The sequence below is a fragment of the Salvelinus fontinalis genome, chromosome 18, assembly GCF_029448725.1.
Source record: "Salvelinus fontinalis isolate EN_2023a chromosome 18, ASM2944872v1, whole genome shotgun sequence".
Taxonomy (NCBI): Eukaryota; Metazoa; Chordata; class Actinopteri; order Salmoniformes; family Salmonidae; genus Salvelinus; species Salvelinus fontinalis.
In genome coordinates this window covers 11,309,855-11,333,961 of record NC_074682.1, presented here as the reverse complement: position 1 = coordinate 11,333,961, position 24,107 = coordinate 11,309,855, and the positions used below count along the sequence as shown (strand labels likewise).

The 24,107-nt window shown below is 49.4% G+C and overlaps 1 protein-coding gene and 1 pseudogene across 1 annotated transcript in view; both read left to right on the top strand.

The window, feature by feature from the left end:
* Positions 1–819: 819 nt before the first annotated feature.
* LOC129814960 (GATOR complex protein NPRL2-like) lies at positions 820–4,669 on the top strand (annotated as a pseudogene).
* A 143-nt stretch (positions 4,670–4,812) lies between these two features.
* The window catches only part of zmynd10 (zinc finger, MYND-type containing 10), a 37,783-nt gene continuing 18,488 nt past the window's right edge, over positions 4,813–24,107 (top strand). The window contains exons 1-7 of the mRNA XM_055868139.1: positions 4,813–5,042; positions 5,221–5,329; positions 5,478–5,594; positions 6,972–7,025; positions 7,145–7,297; positions 7,442–7,530; positions 7,645–7,739. Coding sequence (XP_055724114.1) covers positions 4,954–5,042; positions 5,221–5,329; positions 5,478–5,594; positions 6,972–7,025; positions 7,145–7,297; positions 7,442–7,530; positions 7,645–7,739 — 706 coding nt within the window. The 5' untranslated portion in view covers positions 4,813–4,953. The remainder of the gene's footprint in view (positions 5,043–5,220; positions 5,330–5,477; positions 5,595–6,971; positions 7,026–7,144; positions 7,298–7,441; positions 7,531–7,644; positions 7,740–24,107) is intronic.

Sequence of the window (24,107 nt, the reverse complement as noted above, 5' to 3'; positions counted from 1 at the left end):
TTATTCAGGAACATGTAAAGACCTGACCCTCAGAACCTACCTTCCATTAACCATGTTGACTCATCAGTAGGAAAGATTTGTTTCTCTTTTGGTCCATTCAACAACTGAGCGATACAAACCTTATTTCATGCCTTATTGGAACGGTTTTATTGATAATATCTGTTGGAAAAAAGTTTGAATGTTGCCATACACATACCTACTTGTTAACAAAATTAAGGAAGTTTCCTTTAAAATTATTCATAAATATTATCCTGGAACCACTATATGAAGAAGTTTAAGAAAAACAAACTCAAATTGTACCTTTTGCAATGACCACCCAGAAACGGTGTTTTTTGGCATTGCATTCATGTAAGGAAACAGTGGTAGATTTATAATTTAACACATTTATGAAGATTTTACACTATTGTGGAGAGATGTACTACTTGGATTCTTTACCTATGATAGAAATAAGTTGAAACAATTTTATGTAATTAATTTCATTATTCTTTTGGCCAAATTTCATATTCACAAATGTAAATTTACAAACAAAACACCACGTTCTTACCTTACAAAAAGAAATTGAACTATATTTTAAGACAATAAAATACTTTACTAACAAAAAAGCTGTTGGAATTATACGTGTATGTATGTCCCTTAAGGTCCTTGTGTAATGTGATATTGTATCCCCTAGCCCAATTGTCCTTTGTATATTATTTACATATACTTATTCCCCCATGTATTTTCTGTATTTATTTGTTGTTAATAAAATACAAAAACTCCTTGCTTGGTGGTTGAAACAATGGAAAAAACGCCACCTGCTGGAGAGAGACAGATTTTCCATCGAGTTCAGTCTCTCTCGTCCTCTCTGGTTAAGGTTGTTGTTACCAAGTCAGACATTTCCGAGTTTCCTAGTTCCGACTAGCCACATAGCTAGCATACCATTTGTTCAATTATATGTAGTTGGTACTTTCTACGCGTTGATATATTTTTGGAATGACATTTGAACAGATGGGTCGTCATTTGCAAGGAAATACAAGATGACTCAGTTGTAGGCTTTACATTTCATCAAGTGTTAAGTCAGCTAGAGATAGCTGGCTAGAGTACTGTAGACTGCAAACAACAACAACCCTTATCTTCACTTGAGCATTCACATGTTCCGGGTTTCCGAGAGATTCAAGCAGTTGGAGTTGCTTTCCTTCTTTGATTACTACTGCAGCTAGATAGCTAAAGTTTAAAGTGCTGTTAGCAACCACGTCTTCATGGGGATGAGTCGAATAGAGTGTATATTTTTTGGGGAGTTTCACCCGACACTGGGACCAAAGATGACCTACCAGGTGGGTGGGTGTACACTGTACAGTATGTTTTGTGGACAGGTTTTGCAATGAGTGTCCAGCCACTTTGACCTCAGTCACATCTTTGTGCTGTGTTCTATCCTCCCCAGGTTCCAGAGGAGTACTTTGACACAGAACAGGTGTACATCATTACCAAACCAGAACTGCAGAACAAACTTATAACTGTGTATGTACACTTGGACAATTACAGGATTTCCTCATAAATGGACCCGTTTTAAGCACACGTCTTATTTTGTATGCTTGTTGTTCCTGCACTGCACTTTTATGATTAAGGTCTCTTATCTCTCCTCGTTGATTGGTGTAGAACATCCACGGAGAAGTTAATTGGTTGTCCAGTGTGCATTGAGCACAAGAAGTACAGCCGCAATGCTCTACTCTTTAACCTCAGACATGTGTGTGACGCACGGACCAAGACCTGTGCCCTTGAGCCGATTGTCAAGAAGCTCTCTGGGTACCTCACAACACTGGAGGTTAGTGTCTCCCGGGAGGCTAGTGCTATTATCTAAAACATTATTAGGTCTGAATGTCATATAGGATATATACAGAACAAAGTATTGATGTTTCTATTTATTTTGCAGCTGGAGAGTGGGTTCATATCGAATGAGGAGAGCTAACAGAAACTGCTACCCATTATGTCCACGTTGTTAGAGGAGCTCAATGCTACCGGAGCCTACACCTTACCCATCGGTATGTGTTTGCATTTGCAATTTGTGAGGCAATCGTTTAAAGGTCAAACCCCGATATCTCAGTCTCACACATGCTTCTTCCCTCCCTCTTATTCAGGTGAGTCCAATACAATCAACCTGAAGCTGATTGAGCAGCGCAGGGGTAGGATGTGCCTGTCTTCACTCAGTGCAAAGACCACTTCATCAAATCCCAGTGGGATCTCACCACTCAACAGGTAGGCCTACCACCACACTGATAGCAGCTCACACAGATACACCCATCCATAGTGAAAGCTAGCCCAATATTGGACTAAAGGAGCCTAACGTTACTTCTTAGTCCAAGGACCTTACAGGCTCTGTTTGAAGGGCGAATTGGCTCTGGAAGCCAAAACAGCCAAATAATCCATCAAAACGTGAATCCATTCTCAATTGAGGTACTGTTCAAGAAACATAAATCCCTCTACTTTCATATCACTTCTAAATAATTTCACAAATGCAAAATACACACTTACTGTACACTGTTTTAACTGTTTTTAACACATTTGTAGCCAACAGTATTTTTCAGTGACATCATGTTTGCGGCGTCTGTTTTCCGTTTACACACAGGTGTTAGGAGATGCAGATGGCTAATTAGCACAGGTAGTCTACTCTTTCTTCCGCTTTTTTTCTGTAAACGAGGGCTGTAAAATGGAAATATGGCCGTGTGGGAACCCTTTCCTTATAAAGGTGTGTATCAATTTAACATTTTGTTATTTTACAATTATTTCACGCTGATATGAAAGATAAGGCCCTCATGCTTATGCTAATGTTCAGACCGAGCATCGCGCTCTTAACAAAACTCCCCCCTACAGTCGACGCCTTCGTCCAATAACTTTTATGTGTAATGTAATGGAACTGAGAGTCATGGTCTAACCTGAGAGCATACCTACAGTAACGAGTGTGGCTGACATCACATCAAGGGTTTCAGAGAAACAATGGTCTGTCTATACTTCGTGTAATGTCATCATGAAACTGTCTCCGATTAAAGCACAGATGAAGATTTGGTTAAAAATGTGTTGAATTTTATTGTAGATCCTGGCCTACGTTGGTAGGTTCTTCCATATCCAGATGATATCTGCAGAAGCGGATGTTGAACTTAATCTTGTGCGGTTCGCCGTACAGAATTTACTGTGAGTAGTTTGAAACTGGTAATATGATGCAACAGAAAATGAAACATTTCCTTATGAAACCATGTAATAGATTCTACAAGTTTTCTTTTTACAGGTATTATGGTGTTGTAACCTTGGTGTCAATATTTCAGGTATTAAAACCCTCCGCAATGATACCTTCTTTACATAATGTGTCTTCTTCATGTGAAATGTGTTTGTGTGTACAGTCCTGTTGACTCATAGTATGCTTTCTTTCCAGTACTCCAACGTGTACTGCACAACCCCTAAGTCCAGAGCCTGATAGATGACAGGTCCATTCAGGCGGAGTGTCTCAGCTATGTCACCAAGCAAGGTAACAATCAGTTTGGGAAGTTGTAGTCAGAAAGAGTTTGAATTTGTTACAGTCAGTGTATGATAACTTATGCTGTTTATGTTTCAGGACAGAAGAGAGCCTGTTTAAGGGATGTGTTCCAGCTGTACTGCTGTCTGACTCCATGCACCACAGTTTGCGATCTTTGCCCCCGCTACTCTCAGCAGGTGCAGAGGGTAGATGAGTGGTGAGCCATCAATCCTCCATGTTATCTCATGATGTTTATGTGGGTGACATGGACCACGAAGTATTGTATGCATATTTATGCAGAGAAGTGCACAGAATAGTGTTGTTGTTGATATCATGTGATGCTCAACAGGAGGCTGATTCAGTATGGGTTGATGAGGGCTCTAATTCGCCGGCTGCAGAAGTATCCTGTTAAGGTGACCCGAGACGAAAGGAGCTGCCCACCACGCCTTTACACTGGTTGCCATAGTTATGACAAAATCTGCTGCAAGACAGGTACATTTTGAAGGCATTTCTGATGGCTGGACACAAGATGAATGGTTTTATAGTGATGACGAGTGTGTCCAGGAGGATGAATCATTACAGGGGACTGGATAAGTATTTTGATAAATATGTCTATACTCAGTGGTCTCTCATGGCAGGAGCCTTTAATGTCTCTGCAGGAATAAGCTACAAAGAGCTGGATGAGCGTTTGGAGAATGACCCAAACATCATTGTGTGCTGGAAGTGATACCCAACTACACAGACTTTGATGCAGATAGAGCAAGCCCCCTCTCAAAGACAGACAGAGCCACATGAGGTCCCATTGTACGAAAACATGAGCCTCTTGCTCGTCTCCCATCTGATGCACACAAAAGCCTGCTGTCCAGGAGAGACCAAGTGAAGCAACCGCGGCCAAAGATGCCATAAAGTGACTTCTTCCTATCACTGGAAATCTTCTGGAAAATATATGTGTATTCAAAGGCTAAGACATGTAGATATTTTTATACTACCAGTATGTCACCAAGCTCACTTATCTTCAGGTTTTTCCATCCAGACTCATTGTTGTGGGATAGTTTCATTCAGAACAATGAATGGAAGAAGTCATAAAGACCACAAAATTAAGAACAGTATACTTATTTATTAATTGTGCAAAAACTACTGTATATACCCACTCCTTGCAATAATAAAGATGCAATTTCGTCGTCACCCACTGTCTGACTGTTTATCTTGCACACCTTACCACCTAGTCTAAAGATTATTATTGCCCACCTTCGCCTCTTCCTCTCTGCCTAGGCTTACTTCGGGGATCTTTTTGTACCGCTCTGTCTGTTGTGGTCATGTTGTCTGTAATGCGCATGCGTATGTATCCAGTAACCACGCCAACCTTTTGGTATCGGCATGTAAAGTGAGTTAGCGCGTCAAGCTGCCTCAGTCTCCACACTTTCTCTCAACTCGGCCTTTTTTTGGTACAAACATTTATTGTCGAGGATATGGAAACCTCTGTTATTTTTCCCGGAGAGGCAGAAGGATATGTCCAAAATCTGGAAACATTCTCACTCAGGGACATTGGCTCTCCAAGGTGCAGTATGTCTTACTAGTAGGAGCTACGTTAGATAACTTACTGTACTAGCTAGCTAGCTAATAGCAAAGACCATCTCTGATGATAATGCCAGCTAGACAAAAGTTGCAGTCTATCTCGCGCTTTTTCAGATTCGTGGCTGCGGTATTCCATTCATTGCTTTTTATTTCATTGCCAGGTGGTTCAGACAACATGAGTACATAGAGAAACTCAACATGCAGGCGATATTGAACGCTTCAGCCACTCAGGACGAGTACGTCAAGGAGCTCCTTGTGTCACTGGGAAAGGTTATAACCGTCTTCTATAATGCTAGGTTAGATGTCACCTGTACAGGTGTGTTATGTCGTCTCTGTTTTTTTTTATGGACCAAAAGATACTGCACAGGTTACTGAACATGTAAACAGGTAATTGATTGAACACCTTTTTTCACACTAGATTCCCACCCTGGTCCATGAGATGATTCTAGTAGAGCTTTGGAAACAGAAGGTGTTTCCTATTTTCTGTCAACTCCAAGACTTCAATCCGAAGAGCACCTTTCCTCTGTACATGGTGGTGAGTGCAAATACCATGGGGGATGTAAAGAGGGGAGATATTTCGTTTTGGGCTAATAAAAATAATAATACAAAAATGTCCAGGAATTCAGCAAAACATTTGTTTAATTTAGGAAATCTGTTCTCAAGTATTCCGACGAATAAAAAAGAGATGTGATCCTGTCTCAATGTACAGTAAATAAGGTATGAAATTATTTATTTTAAAATACAATCTCTGTTTGGACTTAGTTGTGGTCAATTTTCAGTGTACAAATTATTATAATTATGTTCCGTCCCCCGACCATCCGCTCTGACAAAAATATTCAGACCCCATTACTGCCAAAGATTTTTCAACAAAGTACTGAGTAAATGGTCTGAATACTTATGTAAGTAAGGTGTTTCTGTTTTTTTATTTATTTTTTATAAATTTGTAAAAATGCCTAATAACCTGTTTTCCCTTTGTCATTACGGGGTATTGTGTGTAGATTGATGAGGGGAAAAATTATTTAATCAATTTTAGAATAAGGCTGTAACGTAACAAAATGTGGAAAAAGTCAAGGGATCTGAATACTTTCCGAATGCACTGTACAGGTACAACATGTAAAAGGTACAACAGCAGTGCATATACACAAGGTTGACCATATTTAAAATACCAAAATCTGGACAATGGGAGGATTTTGCAGAACAGTGTAACCTAGAAGAATAAAAAAAATGTGCAGCACCAAAATCCCACTGCACCGAGCAGTCTCTTCAAGTTTAGCTAGAATTTTGGCCGAAAGGAATTGACATGTGATTGGTTGACGATATGACATTGGCCTACGTCTCATCTTGAGCTGTGAAGAATATCAGATCTCAACAACCATTGGAGTAGTGTTTACCACATCACATAGCCTATATCTTGATGTAGGCCAATGTTATATCCTCAACCAATCACATTTGTCATTCTTTCTGGCTAAATTCCAGCTAACTGTCCTCTTCTTCAAGTTTAACTACTTACAAAAAGGGTGCTTCTAACGAAGTCTTATAAAAGTAAGTAAATAGCCTTATTAGACTGAAATATATAAGGTCATTTCATTAAAATTATGAGACTCCATGCTCATTAGTTGCTCATTCAACATTTTCACTGCTGCTTCAAACAATCCTGAGATAAATCTCCCTTCCTAACTGTTTTACAATGTGACTGCAAAAGACGTGTCAATTCTCATCAAATGAATAGGAAGTCTGACTGAAATACGGGATGAATTTAGTGGTGTTTTAAGTTGTTAATAAAATGTGGGACATATTTGTTTGGTCGCGGGGCAAAGGGCCAACATGTGGGACTGTCCTGCACAATGGGCACCCTACTGTACACCCCCTAGAAGTTTCCATCTCATTTCAGCCTCTCCCTTCTCATCTACAGATTCACCATGAGGCTACAATCATCAACCTGCTTGAGACAATCATGTTTCACAAGGTGAGAACTTATTTGAACACTTGCCTCAGTACCAGCACAATGTATGCGATGTCAGTTTCAGACATCACATAGGCTACAGTATGTCCTAAATACATTTAGTGTCTATGTGTTGGTTACAGGACTCCTGTGAGGCAGCAGACGACTCAATCCTGGACCTGGTGGACTACTGCCACCGCAAACTAACCCTTCTGGCCAGCAGAGCATCCAGGGATGACACCCCAACCCAAGACCGACTCAGTCACACAGAGAGTGGAGACTCATCCTCTATACAGGTACAGGGTGGATTCCTCTTTACAGGAGCTGTCTGGGTTCCAGCTACAACATTAGAGTCAGGCCATTGCAAGTCAGGATGGTGGATTTACTTTGGTCAGTGGTGTGGATTGTAAATGTTCTGTTGTGATGTGTGTCTGATGCAGGATTTGCAGGGTCAGAATGCAGCATTAGAGTTTGAAATTTCCCTCAAGGCTCTGTCTGTCCTGCGCTACATCACTGACCATACTGACAGGTGGGACATTTAGCATTCACATATCATTTTTCAAATACCTTACATGCTATCAAAAAATAAGCAATTCTGTCATGTGGTGAAATGTATTGTTTGTGATTTTTCTCTCACACACAGTATCAGTGTGATCAATAGGATGCTGCGCACCCATAACCTGCCCTGCGTGCTGGTACAGCTGGTACAGCACAGTCCCTGGAGTCGCTATTCTGCAGGTTGGTCACTGAACGTGTATTCATGCAAATGGACAAAATGGATCATACAATTTCCACGTAACTCCCTCTATGGGATAATATGATTATATCAAAACAATGGCCATCTTTTTACCTACATAGCCTAGTTGTTACAGTGTAGTAGTAGTAATGTACGTGCCACGCCCACCTGAGGATCTGTATTTTTCAGCCATATATTTCCTGTGTTTGAGGGGTGCAAAATCCCCTTGTCTCTTAAATGTTTGTAAAGACCTGTCAAGCACACCCTGGTAATGGCTGAAATGGGCTCAATGGGAGACATTGGATTTCTGTTGAATCTATAAGAAGGCTAAAGCTTAGTCTGGGTTTTAACACACCGTCTCCACACTTACATCACAAGAAAGAGAAGAAAGATCACTTTATTTTGATGAGTGTTCATTTTTTGTGGAGTTGAATAATAATTGAATACAGTTGACATTTTTACAAAATAGATGCGTTGAAATGAAAGCAACTTCAGAAAATGAACACTTGGATTATAGTGATATTATGTCTGATTTTGCAAATAGTGTATGTTTTGTATAATCTAGAGCCAAGTATGTTGATTTTTAATCTTGAGTGTATCTTGCTATTGACACACTTGTTGAATTATGCAAGAGAACTTGACAACAATGAAGCAGTCTAGACAGAGCAGGTGAGTGCTGGTAGGGTAGACAGAGCAGGTGAGTGCCCGGGAATGGTAGACAGAGCAGGTGAGTGCTGGTAGGGTAGACAGAGCAGGTGAGTGCTGGTAGGGTAGACAGAGCAGGTGAGTGCTGGTAGGGTAGACAGAGCAGGTGAGTGCTGGTAGGGTAGACAGAGCAGGTGAGTGCTGGTAGGGTAGACAGAGCAGGTGAGTGCTGGTAGGGTAGACAGAGCAGGTGAGTGCTGGTAGGGTAGACAGAGCAGGTGAGTGCCCGGGAAGGGTAGACAGAGCAGGTGAGTGCCCGGGAAGGGTAGACAGAGCAGGTGAGTGCCCGGGAAGGGTAGACAGAGCAGGTGAGTGCTGGTAGGGTAGACAGAGCAGGTGAGTGCTGGAAGGGTAGACAGAGCAGGTGAGTATCCGGGAAGGGTAGACAGAGCAGGTGAGTGCTGGTAGGGTAGACAGAGCAGGTGAGTGCCCGGGAAGGGTAGACGGAGCAGGTGAGTGCTGGTAGGGTAGACAGAGCAGGTGAGTGCTGGTAGGGTAGACAGAGCAGGTGAGTGCTGGTAGAGTAGACAGATCAGGTGAGTGCTGGTAGGGTAGACAGAGCAGGTGAGTGCTGGTACGGTAGACAGAGCAGGTGAGTGCTGGTAGGGTAGACGGAGCAGGTGAGTGCTGGAAGGGTAGACGGAGCAGGTGAGTGCCCGGGAAGGGTAGACAGAGCAGGTGAGTGCTGGTAGGGTAGACAGAGCAGGTGAGTGCCCGGGAAGGGTAGACAGAGCAGGTGAGTGCTGGTAGGGTAGACAGAGCAGGTGAGTGCTGGTAGGGTAGACAGAGCAGGTGAGTGCTGGTAGGGTAGACAGAGCAGGTGAGTGCTGGTAGGGTAGACAGAGCAGGTGAGTGCTGTGCTGGTAGGGTAGACAGAGCAGGTGAGTGCTGTGCTGGTAGGGTAGACAGAGCAGGTGAGTGCTGGTAGGGTAGACAGAGCAAGTGTTTGGTGGTTGCAGCTCTGGCCCTCCCCGTTATGTTAATTTATTCATATATGCTAAGTTCACACCATGTGTTCATGCAAATGAGGCACATATACTTTCATTTATTTTAACACAAAATAAAATAAAAATAGCTAATACAATAATTAAATGTACAGTACCAGTCAAAAGTTTGGACACACCTACTCATTGGTACTGTGTATATGAGTGCATTCTAAGAAATAATTCCCACCAAAATCACTGAACTCCATTTCATTATTTGTCCGTGCCAGTATAATGTTTTATGCTCTATAATTCAGTGCTGTGCTGGTAGGGTTGACAGAGCAGGTGAGTGCTGTGCTGGTAGGGTAGACAGAGCAGGTGAGTACTGTGCTGGTAGGGTAGACAGAGCAGGTGAGTGCTGGTAGGGTAGACAGAGCAGGTGAGTGCTGGTAGGGTAGACAGAGCAGGTGAGTGCCCGGGAAGGGTAGACAGAGCAGGTGAGTGCTGGTAGGGTAGACAGAGCAGGTGAGTGCTGGTAGGGTAGATGGAGCAGGTGAGTGCTGGAAGGGTAGACAGAGCAGGTGAGTGCCCGGGAAGGGTAGACAGAGCAGGTGAGTGCTGGTAGGGTAGACAGAGCAGGTGAGTACCCGGGAAGGGTAGACAGAGCAGGTGAGTGCTGGTTGGGTAGACAGAGCAGGTGAGTGCTGGTAGGGTAGACAGAGCAGGTGAGTGCTGGTAGGGTAGACAGAGCAGGTGAGTGCTGGTAGGGTAGACAGAGCAGGTGAGTGCTGGTAGGGTAGACAGAGCAGGTGAGTGCTGTGCTGGTAGGGTAGACAGAGCAGGCGAGTGCTGTGCTGGTAGGGTAGACAGAGCAGGCGAGTGCTGTGCTGGTAGGGTAGACAGAGCAGGTGAGTGCTGTGCTGGTAGGGTAGACAGAGCAGGTGAGTGCTGGTAGGGTAGGGTAGACGGAGCAGGTGAGTGCTGGTAGGGTAGACAGAGCAGGTGAGTGTTGGTAGGGTAGACAGAGCAGGTGAGTGCTGGTAGAGTAGACAGATCAGGTGAGTGCTGGTAGGGTAGACGGAGCAGGTGAGTGCTGGTAGGGTAGACGGAGCAGGTGAGTGCTGGAAGGGTAGACAGAGCAGGTGAGTGCCCGGGAAGGGTAGACAGAGCAGGTGAGTGCTGGTAGGGTAGACAGAGCAGGTGAGTGCCCGGGAAGGGTAGACAGAGCAGGTGAGTGCTGGTAGGGTAGACAGAGCAGGTGAGTGCCCGGGAAGGGTAGACAGAGCAGGTGAGTGCTGGTAGGGTAGACAGAGCAGGTGAGTGCTGGTAGGGTAGACAGAGAAGGTGAGTGCTGTGCTGGTAGGGTAGACAGAGCAGGTGAGTGATGTGCTGGTAGGGTAGACAGAGCAGGTGAGTGCTGTGCTGGTAGGGTAGACAGAGCAGGTGAGTGCTGGTAGGGTAGGGTAGACGGAGCAGGTGAGTGCTGGTAGGGTAGACAGAGCAAGTGTTTGGTGGTTGCAGCTCTGGCCCTCCCCGTTATGTTAATTTATTCATATATGCTAAGTTCACACCATGTGTTCATGCAAATGAGGCACGTATACTTTCATTTATTTTAACACAAAATAAAATAAAAATAGCTAATACAATAATTAAATGTACAGTACCAGTCAAAAGTTTGGACACACCTACTCATTGGTACTGTGTATATGAGTGCATTCTAAGAAATAATTCCCACCAAAATCACTGAACTCCATTTCATTATTTGTCCGTGCCAGTATAATGTTTTATGCTCTATAATTCAGTGCTGTGCTGGTAGGGTTGACAGAGCAGGTGAGTGCTGTGCTGGTATGGTAGACAGAGCAGGTGAGTGCTGTGCTGGTAGGGTAGACAGAGCAGGTGAGTGCTGTGCTGGTAGGGTAGACAGAGCAGGTGAGTGCTGGTAGGGTAGACAGAGCAGGTGAGTGCTGGTAGGGTAGACAGAGCAGGTGAGTGCCCGGGAAGGGTAGACAGAGCAGGTGAGTGCTGATAGGGTAGACAGAGCAGGTCAGTGGTGGTAGGGTAGATGGAGCAGGTGAGTGCTGGAAGGGTAGACAGAGCAGGTGAGTGCCCGGGAAGGGTAGACAGAGCAGGTGAGTGCTGGTAGGGTAGACAGAGCAGGTGAGTGCTGGTAGGGTAGATGGAGCAGGTGAGTGCTGGAAGGGTAGACAGAGCAGGTGAGTGCCCGGGAAGGGTAGACAGAGCAGGTGAGTGCTGGTAGGGTAGACAGAGCAGGTGAGTGCCCGGGAAGGGTAGACAGAGCAGGTGAGTGCTGGTAGGGTAGACAGCGCAGGTGAGTGCTGGTAGGGTAGACAGAGCAGGTGAGTGCTGGTAGGGTAGACAGAGCAGGTGAGTGCTGGTAGGGTAGACAGAGCAGGTGAGTACTGGTAGGGTAGACAGAGCAGGTGAGTGCTGGTAGGGTAGACAGAGCAGGTGAGTGCTGTGCTGGTAGGGTAGACAGAGCAGGTGAGTGCTGTGCTGGTAGGGTAGACAGAGCAGGTGAGTGCTGTGCTGGTAGGGTAGACAGAGCAGGTGAGTGCTGTGCTGGTAGGGTAGACAGAGCAGGTGAGTGCTGGTAGGGTAGGGTAGACGGAGCAGGTGAGTGCTGGTAGGGTAGACAGAGCAGGTGAGTGTTGGTAGGGTAGACAGAGCAGGTGAGTGCTGGTAGAGTAGACAGATCAGGTGAGTGCTGGTAGGGTAGACAGAGCAGGTGAGTGCTGGTAGGGTAGACGGAGCAGGTGAGTGCTGGAAGGGTAGACAGAGCAGGTGAGTGCCCGGGAAGGGTAGACAGAGCAGGTGAGTGCTGGTAGGGTAGACAGAGCAGGTGAGTGCCCGGGAAGGGTAGACAGAGCAGGTGAGTGCTGGTAGGGTAGACAGAGCAGGTGAGTGCCCGGGAAGGGTAGACAGAGCAGGTGAGTGCTGGTAGGGTAGACAGAGCAGGTGAGTGCTGGTAGGGTAGACAGAGAAGGTGAGTGCTGTGCTGGTAGTGTAGACAGAGCAGGTGAGTGATGTGCTGGTAGGGTAGACAGAGCAGGTGAGTGCTGTGCTGGTAGGGTAGACAGAGCAGGTGAGTGCTGGTAGGGTAGGGTAGACGGAGCAGGTGAGTGCTGGTAGGGTAGACAGAGCAAGTGTTTGGTGGTTGCAGCTCTGGCCCTCCCCGTTATGTTAATTTATTCATATATGCTAAGTTCACACCATGTGTTCATGCAAATGAGGCACGTATACTTTCATTTATTTTAACACAAAATAAAATAAAAATAGCTAATACAATAATTAAATGTACAGTACCAGTCAAAAGTTTGGACACACCTACTCATTGGTACTGTGTATATGAGTGCATTCTAAGAAATAATTCCCACCAAAATCACTGAACTCCATTTCATTATTTGTCCGTGCCAGTATAATGTTTTATGCTCTATAATTCAGTGCTGTGCTGGTAGGGTTGACAGAGCAGGTGAGTGCTGTGCTGGTAGGGTAGACAGAGCAGGTGAGTGCTGTGCTGGTAGGGTAGACAGAGCAGGTGAGTGCTGTGCTGGTAGGGTAGACAGAGCAGGTGAGTGCTGGTAGGGTAGACAGAGCAGGTGAGTGCTGGTAGGGTAGACAGAGCAGGTGAGTGCCCGGGAAGGGTAGACAGAGCAGGTGAGTGCTGATAGGGTAGACAGAGCAGGTCAGTGCTGGTAGGGTAGATGGAGCAGGTGAGTGCTGGAAGGGTAGAGAGAGCAGGTGAGTGCCCGGGAAGGATAGACAGAGCAGGTGAGTGCCCGGGAAGGGTAGACAGAGCAGGTGAGTGCTGGTAGGGTAGACAGAGCAGGTGAGTGCCCGGGAAGGGTAGACAGAGCAGGTGAGTGCTGGTAGGGTAGACAGAGCAGGTGAGTGCTGGTAGGGTAGATGGAGCAGGTGAGTGCTGGAAGGGTAGACAGAGCAGGTGAGTGCCCGGGAAGGGTAGACAGAGCAGGTGAGTGCTGGTAGGGTAGACAGAGCAGGTGAGTGCCCGGGAAGGGTAGACAGAGCAGGTGAGTGCTGGTAGGGTAGACAGAGCAGGTGAGTGCTGGTAGGGTAGACAGAGCAGGTGAGTGCTGGTAGGGTAGACAGAGCAGGTGAGTGCTGTGCTGGTAGGGTAGACAGAGCAGGTGAGTGCTGTGCTGGTAGGGTAGACAGAGCAGGTGAGTGCTGGTAGGGTAGACAGAGCAGGTGAGTGCTGGTAGGGTAGACAGAGCAGGTGAGTGCTGTGCTGGTAGGGTAGACAGAGCAGGTGAGTGCTGTGCTGGTAGGGTAGACAGAGCAGGTGAGTGCTGTGCTGGTAGGGTAGACAGAGAAGGTGAGTGCTGTGCTGGTAGGGTAGACAGAGCAGGTGAGTGCTGGTAGGGTAGGGTAGACGGAGCAGGTGAGTGCTGGTAGGGTAGACAGAGCAGGTGAGTGCTGGTAGGGTAGACAGAGCAGGTGAGTGCTGGTAGAGTAGACAGATCAGGTGAGTGCTGGTAGGGTAGACGGAGCAGGTGAGTGCTGGTAGGGTAGACGGAGCAGGTGAGTGCTGGAAGGGTAGACAGAGCAGGTGAGTGCCCGGGAAGGGTAGACAGAGCAGGTGAGTGCCCGGGAAGGGTAGACAGAGCAGGTGAGTGCTGGTAGGGTAGACAGAGCAGGTGAGTGCCCGGGAAGGGTAGACAGAGCAGGTGAGTGCTGGTAGGGTAGACAGAGCAGGTGAGTGCTGGTAGGGTAGACAGAGCAGGTGAGTGCTGGTAGGGTAGACAGAGCAGGTGAGTGCTGGTAGGGTAGACAGAGCAGGTGAGTGCTGGTAGGGTAGACAGAGCAGGTGAGTGCTGTGCTGGTAGGGTAGACAGAGCAGGTGAGTGCTGTGCTGGTAGGGTAGACAGAGCAGGTGAGTGCTGGTAGGGTAGGGTAGACGGAGCAGGTGAGTGCTGGTAGGGTAGACAGAGCAGGTGAGTGTTGGTAGGGTAGACAGAGCAGGTGAGTGCTGGTAGAGTAGACAGATCAGGTGAGTGCTGGTAGGGTAGACGGAGCAGGTGAGTGCTGGTAGGGTAGACGGAGCAGGTGAGTGCTGGAAGGGTAGACAGAGCAGGTGAGTGCCCGGGAAGGGTAGACAGAGCAGGTGAGTGCCCGGGAAGGGTAGACAGAGCAGGTGAGTGCTGGTAGGGTAGACAGAGCAGGTGAGTGCCCGGGAAGGGTAGACAGAGCAGGTGAGTGCTGGTAGGGTAGACAGAGCAGGTGAGTGCTGGTAGGGTAGACAGAGCAGGTGAGTGCTGGTAGGGTAGACAGAGCAGGTGAGTGCTGGTAGGGTAGACAGAGCAGGTGAGTGCTGTGCTGGTAGGGTAGACAGAGCAGGTGAGTGCTGTGCTGGTAGGGTAGACAGAGCAGGTGAGTGCTGTGCTGGTAGGGTAGACAGAGCAGGTGAGTGCTGGTAGGGTAGGGTAGACGGAGCAGGTGAGTGCTGGTAGGGTAGACAGAGCAGGTGAGTGTTGGTAGGGTAGACAGAGCAGGTGAGTGCTGGTAGAGTAGACAGATCAGGTGAGTGCTGGTAGGGTAGACAGAGCAGGTGAGTGCTGGTAGGGTAGACGGAGCAGGTGAGTGCTGGAAGGGTAGACAGAGCAGGTGAGTGCCCGGGAAGGGTAGACAGAGCAGGTGAGTGCTGGTAGGGTAGACAGAGCAGGTGAGTGCCCGGGAAGGGTAGACAGAGCAGGTGAGTGCTGGTAGGGTAGACAGAGCAGGTGAGTGCCCGGGAAGGGTAGACAGAGCAGGTGAGTGCTGGTAGGGTAGACAGAGCAGGTGAGTGCTGGTAGGGTAGACAGAGCAGGTGAGTGCTGGTAGGGTAGACAGAGCAGGTGAGTGCTGGTAGGGTAGACAGAGCAGGTGAGTGCTGGTAGGGTAGACAGAGCAGGTGAGTGCTGTGCTGGTAGGGTAGACAGAGCAGGTGAGTGCTGTGCTGGTAGGGTAGACAGAGCAGGTGAGTGCTGTGCTGGTAGGGTAGACAGAGAAGGTGAGTGCTGTGCTGGTAGGGTAGACAGAGCAGGTGAGTGCTGGTAGGGTAGGGTAGACGGAGCAGGTGAGTGCTGGTAGGGTAGACAGAGCAGGTGAGTGTTGGTAGGGTAGACTGAGCAGGTGAGTGCTGGTAGAGTAGACAGATCAGGTGAGTGCTGGTAGGGTAGACAGAGCAGGTGAGTGCTGGTAGGGTAGACGGAGCAGGTGAGTGCTGGAAGGGTAGACAGAGCAGGTGAGTGCCCGGGAAGGGTAGACAGAGCAGGTGAGTGCTGGTAGGGTAGACAGAGCAGGTGAGTGCCCGGGAAGGGTAGACAGAGCAGGTGAGTGCTGGTAGGGTAGACAGAGCAGGTGAGTGCTGGTAGGGTAGACAGAGAAGGTGAGTGCTGTGCTGGTAGGGTAGACAGAGCAGGTGAGTGATGTGCTGGTAGGGTAGACAGAGCAGGTGAGTGCTGGTAGGGTAGGGTAGACAGAGCAGGTGAGTGCTGGTAGGGTAGGGTAGACGGAGCAGGTGAGTGCTGGTAGGGTAGACAGAGCAAGTGTTTGGTGGTTGCAGCTCTGGCCCTCCCCGTTATGTTAATTTATTCATATATGCTAAGTTCACACCATGTGTTCATGCAAATGAGGCACGTATACTTTCATTTATTTTAACACAAAATAAAATAAAAATAGCTAATACAATAATTAAATGTACAGTACCAGTCAAAAGTTTGGACACACCTACTCATTGGTACTGTGTATATGAGTGCATTCTAAGAAATAATTCCCACCAAAATCACTGAACTCCATTTCATTATTTGTCCGTGCCAGTATAATGTTTTATGCTCTATAATTCAGTGCTGTGCTGGTAGGGTTGACAGAGCAGGTGAGTGCTGTGCTGGTATGGTAGACAGAGCAGGTGAGTGCTGTGCTGGTAGGGTAGACAGAGCAGGTGAGTGCTGTGCTGGTAGGGTAGACAGAGCAGGTGAGTGCTGGTAGGGTAGACAGAGCAGGTGAGTGCTGGTAGGGTAGACAGAGCAGGTGAGTGCCCGGGAAGGGTAGACAGAGCAGGTGAGTGCTGATAGGGTAGACAGAGCAGGTCAGTGGTGGTAGGGTAGATGGAGCAGGTGAGTGCTGGAAGGGTAGACAGAGCAGGTGAGTGCCCGGGAAGGGTAGACAGAGCAGGTGAGTGCTGGTAGGGTAGACAGAGCAGGTGAGTGCCCGGGAAGGGTAGACAGAGCAGGTGAGTGCTGGTAGGGTAGACAGCGCAGGTGAGTGCTGGTAGGGTAGACAGAGCAGGTGAGTGCTGGTAGGGTAGACAGAGCAGGTGAGTGCTGGTAGGGTAGACAGAGCAGGTGAGTACTGGTAGGGTAGACAGAGCAGGTGAGTGCTGGTAGGGTAGACAGAGCAGGTGAGTGCTGTGCTGGTAGGGTAGACAGAGCAGATGAGTGCTGTGCTGGTAGGGTAGACAGAGCAGGTGAGTGCTGTGCTGGTAGGGTAGACAGAGCAGGTGAGTGCTGTGCTGGTAGGGTAGACAGAGCAGGTGAGTGCTGGTAGGGTAGGGTAGACGGAGCAGGTGAGTGCTGGTAGGGTAGACAGAGCAGGTGAGTGTTGGTAGGGTAGACAGAGCAGGTGAGTGCTGGTAGAGTAGACAGATCAGGTGAGTGCTGGTAGGGTAGACAGAGCGGGTGAGTGCTGGTAGGGTAGACGGAGCAGGTGAGTGCTGGAAGGGTAGACAGAGCAGGTGAGTGCCCGGGAAGGGTAGACAGAGCAGGTGAGTGCTGGTAGGGTAGACATAGCAGGTGAGTGCCCGGGAAGGGTAGACAGAGCAGGTGAGTGCTGGTAGGGTAGACAGAGCAGGTGAGTGCCCGGGAAGGGTAGACAGAGCAGGTGAGTGCTGGTAGGGTAGACAGAGAAGGTGAGTGCTGTGCTGGTAGGGTAGACAGAGCAGGTGAGTGCTGGTAGGGTAGGGTAGACGGAGCAGGTGAGTGCTGGTAGGGTAGACAGAGCAGGTGAGTGTTGGTAGGGTAGACAGAGCAGGTGAGTGCTGGTAGAGTAGACAGATCAGGTGAGTGCTGGTAGAGTAGACAGATCAGGTGAGTGCTGGTAGGGTAGACGGAGCAGGTGAGTGCTGGTAGGGTAGACGGAGCAGGTGAGTGCTGGAAGGGTAGACAGAGCAGGTGAGTGCCCGGGAAGGGTAGACAGAGCAGGTGAGTGCTGGTAGGGTAGACAGAGCAGGTGAGTGCCCGGGAAGGGTAGACAGAGCAGGTGAGTGCTGGTAGGGTAGACAGAGCAGGTGAGTGCCCGGGAAGGGTAGACAGAGCAGGTGAGTGCTGGTAGGGTAGACAGAGCAGGTGAGTGCTGGTAGGGTAGACAGAGCAGGTGAGTGATGTGCTGGTAGGGTAGACAGAGCAGGTGAGTGCTGTGCTGGTAGGGTAGACAGAGCAGGTGAGTGCTGGTAGGGTAGGGTAGACGGAGCAGGTGAGTGCTGGTAGGGTAGACAGAGCAAGTGTTTGGTGGTTGCAGCTCTGGCCCTCCCCGTTATGTTAATTTATTCATATATGCTAAGTTCACACCATGTGTTCATGCAAATGAGGCACGTATACTTTCATTTATTTTAACACAAAATAAAATAAAAATAGCTAATACAATAATTAAATGTACAGCACCAGTCAAAAGTTTGGACACACCTACTCATTGGTACTGTGTATATGAGTGCATTCTAAGAAATAATTCCCACCAAAATCACTGAACTCCATTTCATTATTTGTCCGTGCCAGTATAATGTTTTATGCTCTATAATTCAGTGCTGTGCTGGTAGGGTTGACAGAGCAGGTGAGTGCTGTGCTGGTAGGGTAGACAGAGCAGGTGAGTGCTGTGCTGGTAGGGTAGACAGAGCAGGTGAGTGCTGTGCTGGTAGGGTAGACAGAGCAGGTGAGTGCTGGTAGGGTAGACAGAGCAGGTGAGTGCTGGTAGGGTAGACAGAGCAGGTGAGTGCCCGGGAAGGGTAGACAGAGCAGGTGAGTGCTGATAGGGTAGACAGAGCAGGTCAGTGCTGGTAGGGTAGATGGAGCAGGTGAGTGCTGGTAGGGTAGACAGAGCAGGTGAGTGCTGGTAGGGTAGACAGAGCAGGTGAGTGCTGGTAGAGTAGACAGATCAGGTGAGTGCTGGTAGGGTAGACAGAGCAGGTGAGTGCTGGTAGGGTAGACGGAGCAGGTGAGTGCTGGAAGGGTAGACAGAGCAGGTGAGTGCCCGGGAAGGGTAGACAGAGCAGGTGAGTGCCCGGGAAGGGTAGACAGAGCAGGTGAGTGCCCGGGAAGGGTAGACAGAGCAGGTGAGTGCTGGTAGGGTAGACAGAGCAGGTGAGTAACCGGGAAGGGTAGACAGAGCAGGTGAGTGCTGGTAGGGTAGACAGAGCAGGTGAGTGCTGGTAGGGTAGACAGAGCAGGTGAGTGCTGGTAGGGTAGACAGAGCAGGTGAGTGCTGGTAGGGTAGACAGAGCAGGTGAGTGCTGGTAGGGTAGACAGAGCAGGTGAGTGCTGGTAGGGTAGACAGAGCAGGTGAGTGCTGTGCTGGTAGGGTAGGAAGAGCAGGTGAGTGCTGTGCTGGTAGGGTAGGAAGAGCAGGTGAGTGCTGTGCTGGTAGGGTAGACAGAGCAGGTGAGTGCTGTGCTGGTAGGGTAGACAGAGCAGGTGAGTGCTGGTAGGGTAGGGTAGACGGAGCAGGTGAGTGCTGGTAGGGTAGACAGAGCAGGTGAGTGTTGGTAGGGTAGACAGAGCAGGTGAGTGCTGGTAGAGTAGACAGATCAGGTGAGTGCTGGTAGGTTAGACAGAGCAGGTGAGTGCTGGTAGGGTAGACGGAGCAGGTGAGTGCTGGAAGGGTAGACAGAGCAGGTGAGTGCCCGGGAAGGGTAGACAGAGCAGGTGAGTGCTGGTAGGGTAGACAGAGCAGGTGAGTGCCCGGGAAGGGTAGACAGAGCAGGTGAGTGCTGGTAGGGTAGACAGAGCAGGTGAGTGCCCGGGAAGGGTAGACAGAGCAGGTGAGTGCCCGGGAAGGGTAGACAGAGCAGGTGAGTGCTGGTAGGGTAGACAGAGCAGGTGAGTGCTGGTAGGGTAGACAGAGCAGGTGAGTGCTGTGCTGGTAGGGTAGACAGAGCAGGTGAGTGATGTGCTGGTAGGGTAGACAGAGCAGGTGAGTGCTGTGCTGGTAGGGTAGACAGAGCAGGTGAGTGCTGTGCTGGTAGGGTAGACAGAGCAGGTGAGTGCTGGTAGGGTAGGGTAGACGGAGCAGGTGAGTGCTGGTAGGGTAGACAGAGCAGGTGAGTGTTGGTAGGGTAGACAGAGCAGGTGAGTGCTGGTAGAGTAGACAGATCAGGTGAGTGCTGGTAGGGTAGACAGAGCGGGTGAGTGCTGGTAGGGTAGACGGAGCAGGTGAGTGCTGGAAGGGTAGACAGAGCAGGTGAGTGCCCGGGAAGGGTAGACAGAGCAGGTGAGTGCTGGTAGGGTAGACATAGCAGGTGAGTGCCCGGGAAGGGTAGACAGAGCAGGTGAGTGCTGGTAGGGTAGACAGAGCAGGTGAGTGCCCGGGAAGGGTAGACAGAGCAGGTGAGTGCTGGTAGGGTAGACAGAGAAGGTGAGTGCTGTGCTGGTAGGGTAGACAGAGCAGGTGAGTGCTGGTAGGGTAGGGTAGACGGAGCAGGTGAGTGCTGGTAGGGTAGACAGAGCAGGTGAGTGTTGGTAGGGTAGACAGAGCAGGTGAGTGCTGGTAGAGTAGACAGATCAGGTGAGTGCTGGTAGGGTAGACAGAGCAGGTGAGTGCTGGTAGGGTAGACGGAGCAGGTGAGTGCTGGAAGGGTAGACAGAGCAGGTGAGTGCCCGGGAAGGGTAGACAGAGCAGGTGAGTGCTGGTAGGGTAGACAGAGCAGGTGAGTGCCCGGGAAGGGTAGACAGAGCAGGTGAGTGCTGGTAGGGTAGACAGAGCAGGTGAGTGCCCGGGAAGGGTAGACAGAGCAGGTGAGTGCTGGTAGGGTAGACAGAGCAGGTGAGTGCTGGTAGGGTAGACAGAGCAGGTGAGTGATGTGCTGGTAGGGTAGACAGAGCAGGTGAGTGCTGTGCTGGTAGGGTAGACAGAGCAGGTGAGTGCTGGTAGGGTAGGGTAGACGGAGCAGGTGAGTGCTGGTAGGGTAGACAGAGCAAGTGTTTGGTGGTTGCAGCTCTGGCCCTCCCCGTTATGTTAATTTATTCATATATGCTAAGTTCACACCATGTGTTCATGCAAATGAGGCACGTATACTTTCATTTATTTTAACACAAAATAAAATAAAAATAGCTAATACAATAATTAAATGTACAGTACCAGTCAAAAGTTTGGACACACCTACTCATTGGTACTGTGTATATGAGTGCATTCTAAGAAATAATTCCCACCAAAATCACTGAACTCCATTTCATTATTTGTCCGTGCCAGTATAATGTTTTATGCTCTATAATTCAGTGCTGTGCTGGTAGGGTTGACAGAGCAGGTGAGTGCTGTGCTGGTAGGGTAGACAGAGCAGGTGAGTGCTGTGCTGGTAGGGTAGACAGAGCAGGTGAGTGCTGTGCTGGTAGGGTAGACAGAGCAGGTGAGTGCTGGTAGGGTAGACAGAGCAGGTGAGTGCTGGTAGGGTAGACAGAGCAGGTGAGTGCCCGGGAAGGGTAGACAGAGCAGGTGAGTGCTGATAGGGTAGACAGAGCAGGTCAGTGCTGGTAGGGTAGATGGAGCAGGTGAGTGCTGGTAGGGTAGACAGAGCAGGTGAGTGCTGGTAGGGTAGACAGAGCAGGTGAGTGCTGGTAGAGTAGACAGATCAGGTGAGTGCTGGTAGGGTAGACAGAGCAGGTGAGTGCTGGTAGGGTAGACGGAGCAGGTGAGTGCTGGAAGGGTAGACAGAGCAGGTGAGTGCCCGGGAAGGGTAGACAGAGCAGGTGAGTGCCCGGGAAGGGTAGACAGAGCAGGTGAGTGCCCGGGAAGGGTAGACAGAGCAGGTGAGTGCTGGTAGGGTAGACAGAGCAGGTGAGTGCCCGGGAAGGGTAGACAGAGCAGGTGAGTGCTGGTAGGGTAGACAGAGCAGGTGAGTGCTGGTAGGGTAGACAGAGCAGGTGAGTGCTGGTAGGGTAGACAGAGCAGGTGAGTGCTGGTAGGGTAGACAGAGCAGGTGAGTGCTGGTAGGGTAGACAGAGCAGGTGAGTGCTGGTAGGGTAGACAGAGCAGGTGAGTGCTGTGCTGGTAGGGTAGGAAGAGCAGGTGAGTGCTGTGCTGGTAGGGTAGACAGAGCAGGTGAGTGCTGTGCTGGTAGGGTAGACAGAGCAGGTGAGTGCTGGTAGGGTAGGGTAGACGGAGCAGGTGAGTGCTGGTAGGGTAGACAGAGCAGGTGAGTGTTGGTAGGGTAGACAGAGCAGGTGAGTGCTGGTAGAGTAGACAGATCAGGTGAGTGCTGGTAGGTTAGACAGAGCAGGTGAGTGCTGGTAGGGTAGACGGAGCAGGTGAGTGCTGGAAGGGTAGACAGAGCAGGTGAGTGCCCGGGAAGGGTAGACAGAGCAGGTGAGTGCTGGTAGGGTAGACAGAGCAGGTGAGTGCCCGGGAAGGGTAGACAGAGCAGGTGAGTGCTGGTAGGGTAGACAGAGCAGGTGAGTGCCCGGGAAGGGTAGACAGAGCAGGTGAGTGCCCGGGAAGGGTAGACAGAGCAGGTGAGTGCTGGTAGGGTAGACAGAGCAGGTGAGTGCTGGTAGGGTAGACAGAGCAGGTGAGTGCTGGTAGAGTAGACAGATCAGGTGAGTGCTGGTAGGGTAGACAGAGCAGGTGAGTGCTGGTACGGTAGACAGAGCAGGTGAGTGCTGGTAGGGTAGACGGAGCAGGTGAGTGCTGGAAGGGTAGACGGAGCAGGTGAGTGCCCGGGAAGGGTAGACAGAGCAGGTGAGTGCTGGTAGGGTAGACAGAGCAGGTGAGTGCCCGGGAAGGGTAGACAGAGCAGGTGAGTGCTGGTAGGGTAGACAGAGCAGGTGAGTGCTGGTAGGGTAGACAGAGCAGGTGAGTGCTGGTAGGGTAGACAGAGCAGGTGAGTGCTGGTAGGGTAGACAGAGCAGGTGAGTGCTGTGCTGGTAGGGTAGACAGAGCAGGTGAGTGCTGTGCTGGTAGGGTAGACAGAGCAGGTGAGTGCTGGTAGGGTAGACAGAGCAAGTGTTTGGTGGTTGCAGCTCTGGCCCTCCCCGTTATGTTAATTTATTCATATATGCTAAGTTCACACCATGTGTTCATGCAAATGAGGCACATATACTTTCATTTATTTTAACACAAAATAAAATAAAAATAGCTAATACAATAATTAAATGTACAGTACCAGTCAAAAGTTTGGACACACCTACTCATTGGTACTGTGTATATGAGTGCATTCTAAGAAATAATTCCCACCAAAATCACTGAACTCCATTTCATTATTTGTCCGTGCCAGTATAATGTTTTATGCTCTATAATTCAGTGCTGTGCTGGTAGGGTTGACAGAGCAGGTGAGTGCTGTGCTGGTAGGGTAGACAGAGCAGGTGAGTACTGTGCTGGTAGGGTAGACAGAGCAGGTGAGTGCTGGAAGGGTAGACAGAGCAGGTGAGTGCCCGGGAAGGGTAGACAGAGCAGGTGAGTGCTGGTAGGGTAGACAGAGCAGGTGAGTGCCCGGGAAGGGTAGACAGAGCAGGTGAGTGCTGGTAGGGTAGACAGAGCAGGTGAGTGCCCGGGAAGGGTAGACAGAGCAGGTGAGTGCTGGTAGGGTAGACAGAGCAGGTGAGTGCTGGTAGGGTAGACAGAGCAGGTGAGTGATGTGCTGGTAGGGTAGACAGAGCAGGTGAGTGCTGTGCTGGTAGGGTAGACAGAGCAGGTGAGTGCTGGTAGGGTAGGGTAGACGGAGCAGGTGAGTGCTGGTAGGGTAGACAGAGCAAGTGTTTGGTGGTTGCAGCTCTGGCCCTCCCCGTTATGTTAATTTATTCATATATGCTAAGTTCACACCATGTGTTCATGCAAATGAGGCACGTATACTTTCATTTATTTTAACACAAAATAAAATAAAAATAGCTAATACAATAATTAAATGTACAGTACCAGTCAAAAGTTTGGACACACCTACTCATTGGTACTGTGTATATGAGTGCATTCTAAGAAATAATTCCCACCAAAATCACTGAACTCCATTTCATTATTTGTCCGTGCCAGTATAATGTTTTATGCTCTATAATTCAGTGCTGTGCTGGTAGGGTTGACAGAGCAGGTGAGTGCTGTGCTGGTAGGGTAGACAGAGCAGGTGAGTGCTGTGCTGGTAGGGTAGACAGAGCAGGTGAGTGCTGTGCTGGTAGGGTAGACAGAGCAGGTGAGTGCTGGTAGGGTAGACAGAGCAGGTGAGTGCTGGTAGGGTAGACAGAGCAGGTGAGTGCTGATAGGGTAGACAGAGCAGGTCAGTGCTGGTAGGGTAGATGGAGCAGGTGAGTGCTGGTAGGGTAGACAGAGCAGGTGAGTGCTGGTAGGGTAGACAGAGCAGGTGAGTGCTGGTAGAGTAGACAGATCAGGTGAGTGCTGGTAGGGTAGACAGAGCAGGTGAGTGCTGGTAGGGTAGACGGAGCAGGTGAGTGCTGGAAGGGTAGACAGAGCAGGTGAGTGCCCGGGAAGGGTAGACAGAGCAGGTGAGTGCCCGGGAAGGGTAGACAGAGCAGGTGAGTGCCC